At 50.3% G+C, this 8,594-nt stretch overlaps 1 protein-coding gene across 6 annotated transcripts in view; it reads right to left on the reverse strand.

Moving 5' to 3' along the window:
* Window positions 1–8,594, reverse strand: part of Kiaa1211l (KIAA1211 like) — a 125,212-nt gene that overhangs the window by 9,967 nt on the left and 106,651 nt on the right. For 4 of the 6 annotated variants that reach the window (XM_026785772.1, XM_013351087.2, XM_026785770.1 and 1 more), the window contains exon 8: window positions 7,289–8,594. This exon ends at the window's right edge or, in 1 of these variants, runs on beyond it. In XM_026785772.1, the coding sequence (XP_026641573.1) occupies window positions 7,289–8,594 (1,306 nt within the window). The remainder of the gene's footprint in view (window positions 1–7,288) is intronic. The other 2 variants (XM_026785774.1, XM_026785771.1) reach the window with 2 other exon arrangements.

The raw sequence follows: 8,594 nt of genomic DNA on the forward strand, positions 1-8,594 counted from the left end.
AAAGATGACCCTCCTCCATCATCCCAAAAGGCTCACTAGCTGGACCAAGTCTTTAACACATGACACATCGTCCTTTGAGGGGCATTCAAGGTCCAAACTCTAGCAAGCGTAGTATTCCTAAGGACCTTCTACGTTTCAGAACCTGAGGCTCGTGGAGTAAAGTGGCTTTCCCAGGATCACTTGTCCAAGATGGTTGGTTTGGAATGTCAGCATGTCATGACTTAGGATCATCTGAGGTGTGTGCCTCAGCTGAGGAACTGTCTACGTCAGGTTAGCCTGTGGGCAAGTCTGTGTGGCATTGTCTTACTTGCCTTAGTGGATGTGGGAACACTCACCCCAAAGTGGGTGACACTTTCTGGCAGTAGCCCAGATAAAATGAACACAGAAGAAGGAGGAGGAGGAGGATTACTCCATTAACTCGCTGGTATTAGAAATCAGTTTTTTCTTCCTTCCTTCCTTCCTTCCTTCCTTCCTTCCTTCCTTCCTTCCTTCCTTCCTCCTTCCTTCCTCTCCCCCTCTTTCCTTTCCTTTTTTTTTTTTTTGGGCTTCCAACATGGACTGAGGTCAAGTGTCTTTCTAGGAACCTTTCTGGCCTTTAGCGCCAGATTGATACTACTGAGGCACCCAGCCTTGTAGATGGACCAACTACTTGTTCATGGCCTCTCTGGTATGAGGCAGCCATTGCTGGATGACTCCAACTGCTGCTGTATCCAGTCTTAAGAACTTCCACTTTGAGAGACTAAGTTAGAGTTACTCAGCCTGGGCTCTGCGCTGTCTCTGAACTGCTAATTCTATGCCATGGAGGGGCTGTGCAATGGAGAATGGTCACCATCTTCCTCCTCCCACTCCATCCACTTTTTGACAACCAAATTCATCTCTAAAGATGGCCATACATCCACAGGAAGACATCAGAACACACAGTTCCTGCAGAGCTGAGTCAAGTTGAGTTTCCTGTTCCCTGAAGGCAAGGCACCTGAGCTGGGTCTGGGCTCCTTTCTCAATGACTCCAAGTCTAGAAGGAGTGGGTGGGAGAATAAGAGAGTTCTTTGATTGACACTTGCCACTATCAAACTGGGCTTGTTCTATGCCTGACAGACCTCTAGAAGGGCTCTGGAAAATCCCTGTCAACTTCTATGCCTCCTGGGTTTCAGCTGCTACCCAGAGTTCTTTTGTCCTCTTGGTAGCTCATCAAAGAGGGCTTTGAGGACACGGCGAGGTCACAGGGGAGCCTTATCTGCCAAACATCCGTAAGTGGCTGGGATTGACCACCAGTCCTCCAAGGTGCTCAGCTACAGGGAACACATGCTCAGCCCCCCAAAAAGTTTCATAACATCTCCTAGGAGACTCAAGAGCATGTGGGGTGTCTACTCCTGTCCCAGTCCATGCACTGGGGGATCACAGAGCTGTGGGTGTGCTGGTCACAGAAGTCCTACAAGGTCCCACCATCCCTACCTCGCAGGGTATGTCAGGGTCCTGAGCTGCTAAATTCTGCACACACTGTGAAATGTTCTCAGCCTGAGCTAGGATGAAGAATCCTCACCGTGGTGTGTTCTATGCCATTGAGATGAGGAATCTGGCACTTTCTTGGGAAGAGAGCTCTGTGCTGTGAAATGGTGCCACATGTCACAGGTAAAACACCTTTGCCGGTCTGTGTTCCCAAAACCCATATTAGCAACAACCTCATTGAAATACACTCTGAGTCTGAGAAACTCAGCAGACTCTGGAGTGCAAACCCTCCAGATTCGCGTTGCTCAGGTCAGGGTCACGCGTGCCTCACAGAGAGAAGATGTGGGAGATTACGAGAGCCTGGGACAAGGCAAATGACTCAGAATGCAGAACTGTTGTCGCTCGCCCTAACCTACAATGTCTCGAGTACCTGACCCAGGAATTACAACTCCACTCCACATGGGCTGGGAAGGCATGGAGAACTTTGAAAGAGGAGCACCCCACAGTTAGATGTGGGGAGAGAACGGCAGAGGAGTCAGATTAAAGAAGGGGAGTTCTGTGCTGGGGGTCTGTGGGGGTCTGGGGTGTGGAGGGAAAGAACCTACAAAGAGTTTGCTAAGCCCCGGTTCAGCTTCCCCGTGCTGGGACAAACCCGAAAGTGAGCACTGACGTGGGGAGGGGAGGGAAAGCAGTAGTACTTCCTGTTGAGACTGGTTGAAACTCACTGACCCAGTTGCACAACATGACTGGCATTTTTCTTCCTTCAGGCCAGGTAGGGTGGGGCACGGACTAACAACCCCACTTACTACCCAGGAGGTGGTGGGTGTGGGGACCCATCTCCACTGTGCTGAAGATCAGTGCCATCTTCGCGGAGGACAATCTAGAGTCACTTAGTGAGCAGGGAACAGGAGTCCATTTGTGGGAATCTGATCCAGACAGCCAACAGTGTGACACAGAAGTAAAATGGACCAGTGACCGCAGTATAGTGACTGTCGTAGTCAAGGTTTCTACTGCTGTGATAAAACACCATGACCAAAAGCAGCTTGGGGAGGAAAGGGTTTATTTCAGCTTCCACTTCCACATCACAGTCCATCACTGAAGGAATCAGGGAAAGAACTCAAGGCAGGAACCTGGAGGTGGGAATTAATTCAGAGGCCATAGAGGGGTGCTGCTTACTGGCTTGTTCCCCATGATTTGCTCAGCCTGATTTCTTCTATTACCCAGCACCACCAGCTCAGGGATGGCACCAGCCAACAGTGAACTGAGCCCTCCCACATCAACCATCAGTCAAGAAAATTCACCACACTTGCCCACAGGCCAATCTCGTGGGGGCATTTTCTCCATTGAGGAGCCATTTCTAAAATGACTCTAGCTTGTGTCAAGATGACATAAAACTAGCCAGGACAGTGACCAAGAGAAAAAAAAAAGATTCAAAACAAGCACAATGCCCTTCTTCAGGTGCTACTCATGGTAGACAGTGCTGAAAATGTTGCGGCCAGGTCACTCAAGCTGATCATCAGGACTTCCTTGCTTTATTGTGGACTTTGGACATCAAATGACAAGCCAGTATGAATAGCACGTGGTGAAAAAAAGTCATGCATGTGCCTGTCCTAGAAGGTCAGAGCCACAACTGCAGGGTGTGTGGGAAGGAATGGGCATGGTTCTCTTTGCAGGGGCTCTTTCTGGAGGATGGGATTAGACCGCATTCAGAAAAGGGTGGAGAGGAGGCTTTGCGCCTTGTATATTTAAGAGTTATTTTAAACTTTACACACAGTAACATTCTCCCTTTTTGTTGTTAAGGTTTGAGCTTTAATGCATGCTTAGATTCTGAAAATTGTCAGGGATAGGATGTAGATTAGAGTTGATACTCTAAAGAATTCTCGTGTCCTACTGCATGGTAGGCCCTTCGGCGACCTGCGGTAACGTCTGATCTGTCTTCTTCCCGATTTTATTGCCTGTGGGAGAGGTTGCTGCACTAGGAAGCTTTCAAGGACAAGGAGATGGGGGAGTCTCTATCCGCTCTTCCTCCACAGTGAAACATCTCCATTTCTCAGAGGCACACACTTGGAGAAGCACAGGAAAGGCCGGGAAACATGGAAAGGATAAGGCTGACAAGAAACCTAAGTGTGAACAGAGACGGTTTCCTAGAAAAGACATCAAGATACAGGTGGGTATTCTTCCAAAAGAATCCAACTAGGTCCAGAAGATTGAATACAGAGCTTTGTGCACGCAAGGCAGCGCTGTTAGTGTTTTGTCAACTTGACAGACATCATTAGGTTCATCTGGGGTGTGGGGAAGCTCAGATGAGAAAATGCTTCTATCAGATTGTGGCTGGTAGGCATGTTTGTGGGGGCATGTCCTTGATTGATAGGGGAGGAACCGGCTCATTGTGGGCAATGCCACCCTGGGCAGGTGGTCCTAGGAGTTGTAAGAAAGGGAGCTGAACCCGAGTCTGGAGGCAAGTCAGTGAGCAGCTTTTCTTCTCGGCCTTTGCCTCAGTTCCTGCCTCACAGTTCCTGCCCTTCTTGGGTTCCTACCCAGGCTGCCTTTAATGACGGACTGTGATCAGGGTGTGGAAGATCAATAAACCCTTTCCTCTACAAGTTGCTTTAGGTCATGGTGTTTTATCATAACAATAAAAAGCAAATTAAAGCATGAGATAATCCCTCTACCCCTTAGAAACATTACTTTGAGGCAGAGAATTGCTGAATTGTAGTGGCTGGCTTCCAACTTGCCACTGGTCTGCCTCTGCCTCCCAAACAGCTACAATTACAAGCAGGTGCCAGTATACCAGGCTTCACTGCTAACTTTTTCTGTATCTTAGAATTTTTCTAAACAAGACACTACCACCTTTTAAAAAATAACTCCTGCCATGTGTGTGGGAAGCTGTTTCTTGGCCTGGAATTTAGCCCCTGAGATGGATTGGTCCAACAGGACGAAGGAAGATGTCTTGGAAAAGGAACAAGCTAGCTAACCTAGGCTGTCTTCCTCTCACAGCAAATCAGCAGTCTGTGGCTCAGGTCAGTAGACAGGCCTGCTCTGTGCTGAGGAGCACACACCCGGCATCACGCTTCTGTATCTCCTGATGCCCAGCCCTTTGGCAAACTGGGTTCCAGTATTTATTACAATATTTCCTGTGCCTTCTGCCCTCATCCCACCGCTGAAAGGTTTACTGTTCCCTTCGAAGGGAACCCCGGGGTGTGGAAGGGCAGGGCAAGCATCAGTGCTGGGGACAGAGCAGCTGGAGACGCTGGAGTGCTTTAGTGCACCCATCTGAGACCCCCAACACGTTCACTTTATGGTGCGCACCTGGGAGGAGGGTGGGGTAGCAGCAGCCCTACCTGTGAACTCTGGACCAAGTCCCTGCCACCACAAGGGAGAAAACAGCACAAGGCTTAAGAAGCGGATGAACATTGCCATTAGATCTTTCATTATCTATATGCTTTATATGAACTAAATTGCCTCCAGCTGCTATAGTTTGGTACAGTGAGGATGAGTATCGAAGTCATGCTAACGAAAGGAGCCGCGAACAGAGCTGGGTGTGGGGACTCTTTCCCAGGTGAGGCTCGACCACACAGACCTGAGATTCTGCTCCGGTCTGTCGGAGGCAGCCTGCAGACCCCACAGTGGGGTTGCGGAGAAGGGGGACCAGGCAGCACCCTAGTCCCGACACTAGTCTTTCGCATCACAGCCCCTGGGAGGATGGGCTCCTAACAGACTCTGGGTAACTCCTATTCTTTTGCCCTTTCAGGAAAATACAAACCATTCCTGGCGCCGAGCAGAGGAACCCAACTTTGCTCTCAACGTTGGAATGTGTTGCTATTTCTGTGGATTAGAAAATGTCAGTGTACACAGATGGGCAAGGCAGTTATGACTTGGGCAAAGTCCTCACTAAATGAAGACAGTCTCACCTTTGTGTAGTAAGTCAGAGCAATGCACAAAACACGGGTTCTCTGCACACCATCCCAGGCACATTTATTTAGGCCTCATTATTTAGGTCAACCTTGCTTCTGACTCATAATCCTTCTGCCCCTGCCTATCTTGGACATTTTATAGCGTGGAAGAGGTCGTACGTAATTAAGAGACCAAACGTCGCCCCCGAAGCGTCTCCCCTTTCAGCTCTAGCTGTGACCCTGAGTTCTGCTTGCTTGCTGGGCCCTTGAGAGACATTCCCAGTCACGGACCATGGAAGCAGATGGTGATGACCTCAAACTTTCACCTACAAAGCAATTCTCCATGAAAACAGCTTTTGGGGTCGCTCGACAGCTGCCTCATAACACACGGAAAATGTGCAGAGCAGATCCTCAACTAGGACCTGGCCCTCCCCTCAAAGTCTCTGTTGGTGCAGTGGCAAGGAAATCACCGAACACGCATCACTGAGGCAAGAGGCTCACGGACCAAGAAAGCTATGCCCCAAGGTTCTGAGGTCCTCCAGCAGCCTCTAGGAACTCAAAGTGCCTTATAAACTCCATGCTTTCCTGGCTTCTTGCGGACATAGAAACATCAGTTTATCTTTGAACCTGTGTTGACGGTGTTTCCTCGAGAGCATTTTTTTCCTGTGCCTGCTTCTGCTTTTCAGGGTTCTGGATTTCTCAAGACAGCCACCAAGCTTGGCTTCCTCTCTGTCCCACAGAGCAGAACTTAAGTGGATTCCTATAGGAGTTTCTTAAAAATAGCCCAGAACATTTTAAAATAAAATTTGCCATGGAAAAACTGTTGCTAAGGTCTCCAGTCTCTCTGTTAAATGCATAAGTGTGTGTGTGTGTGTGTGTGTGTGTGTGTGTGTGTGAGAGAGAGAGAGAGAGAGAGACCCACCAGTTGTATAATTTTATTTTCCCATTAATATCATAAGCCTGCAATGAGTGACTTCTTTAACTGGGTTGCAGATGCTCACTTTAACAGATTTCGTTTGATCTGGAACATGGTAAATAAGTCAGAGGGATACAAATCATCTATTTTGTCTCTGTTCGTCTTAAAGACAATTTCCTTCAAAGGCTATTATTAAACGGCGTCCCAAACCTAACATCATCTCCCTTAGGGGACAGGAAGTCATGGCTGACCCTCTTCTGACTCCAACCACCCACAGCATGATTTCCACGTGAGGCCACGCTGCAGAAGCCTGATTAGTGTAGGGGAAGAAACTTTCTTGGGGGGATAAGGTCGGAAAAACTTTCCCAAGCCAGAAGGAGACTAGGCTCAGGGAAAACCTGCATCAAAATCAGCCCTCACAGTGTTGGCTTTCTGAGATCAAAAGCAGGAGAAACTCTTGCATCACCCCCTAGAGCCTGGGGATATTCTGCACCATTGGTTTTTAGATTTCCTTACTATGTCTACATACATGGTTTTTCTGTATCCACACACATCCTAGTATCTGGCCGTCTATCTTCATTATATTCCCGATTCCTTTAAAATATTTATTTGTACATATGTGAATGGGTATGTATGTATCTGTTTGTAGCATGTGTGTGTGTGAGTCTGGGTGCCTGCAGAGGTCAGAAGAGGATCTCAGAACCCATGAAGCTGGGGTTACAGGCAATGATCCCCCTGTGAGCCACCAGACATGGATGCTGGGACCCAAACTTCATTCCTCTTCCCTAGCAGCAAGCTCTAGCCGTCATGCTAGTCCCACTACTCCGGCGACGGTGACTGAATCCCGGGGCCTGTGCAGGCATGTGTGACAATCTCACTCCCTAACGCTCAAACATGTCAGCGGTGATAAGAGGATTCGATCTTTTCTTCCATTTCTTTTTGTACAGGTTTCATGAGCGCCCCAGTAACACATTCCGGGAAACATTGCTTTGCTGACCCATCTATTCCCAACAGACCCACGGAGGGCTCTTACCAGTTCCCTGCTGGGGAGACTTCTCCTTTCTGGGTTCGGGAGGCGGGATGACCGCTATGAGTCTCTCAGACTCCCCAGGGCTGGCATCCAGGCTGGCGGGTGGGTACTGCAAGGTGAGGCTCTGCAGGAGCGGCTTCCTGGGCAGGGGTGGCTTGATGCTGGACTGCTCAGGAGACCTGGACTTCCCTTTCCCTTGCCCATTGGGGGACCTGGAACCTCGCAGAGTCGGGGCAGGCCCAGCATGGCTCTGCTCACCCTTGGGGTGCAGGGTCAAGCCTCCTCTCTCCAACCTGACTTCGGCACTGTACCTCTTGACGGCTTTGGCCTCCTGGGCAGAGCCGTCTCTGTACTTGAGTGAGAGCGAGGTGGACCGTAGCTTGACTGGGAAGGGGCTTTGGTCCTCCCCTGGGACTGGCTCCTTCACAGAGGGAGCACACGTATCAGCATCTTGGAGGCTGCTGCCTGGTCCTGCCTGGCCAGCCCCCATGTCCCTTGAGTCCTGAGGGTCACCACCCACTGCCTTCCTGTCCTGGGGCTCTGGCAGCACCTGGAGGTCATCAAGAGCCGCCTCGCTCTTCCAGGCAAGGCCACTCCGTAGTAAGGGTGCACGGCCCCCTGCAGGCGCATGCCCGGAATGTTCCAGAAGGCGAGAGCTGCTGGCACGGGTACGCGCTCTGCTCGAGGTCACAGAGAACCTCTTAACGCTGCGTTGTGGTTCAGTACTCCGCTCGCTCTTCCTCCCCGGGGCTGCCTTCTCTGGACCCCCTGATGCTGTAGCCTGTGCAGGCCTTGGGCGGGCTGGGGGCACAACTGCTCTGTCCTGGACTCTGGGGCTGGACTCTTTCAGATGAGACTCTGCAGGGGACCTGCTGGGAGCCAGGACCTTGTGCTTCAGGCAGCTCTTGGGTACCGGAGGGCTCGGGGAAGGGACTGTGCATGACTCTGTCCCCACTTCCTCAGGCCTGGGTACCACCAGGGTCAGCTCCTCCTCCTTCTGAACACTTTGCTCCTGTCCCTCTGTATCTGAAGGTGTCTCCAAGTTGGTGTCAATGACAACTTCAGGAGGTGGTGCCTCTTCCTTTGGAAGTATTGTGTCCCTATTGGGAGGTTCCATGATCCCTTTGGGAGGTGTCATGTCTTCATTGGAAGGTGACATGTCTCTCTCTGGAGGTGCCATGATCCTCTTGGGAGGTGCCACATCTTCCTTGGAAGGTGACATGTCTCTCTCAGGAGGTGCCACATCTCCCTTGGAAGGTGACATGTCTCTCTCTGGGGGTGACATGTCTTTCTCAGGAGGTGCTATGAT

This window comes from Microtus ochrogaster, linkage group LG2 (assembly GCF_000317375.1).
Source record: "Microtus ochrogaster isolate Prairie Vole_2 linkage group LG2, MicOch1.0, whole genome shotgun sequence".
Lineage (NCBI taxonomy): Eukaryota > Metazoa > Chordata > Mammalia > Rodentia > Cricetidae > Microtus > Microtus ochrogaster.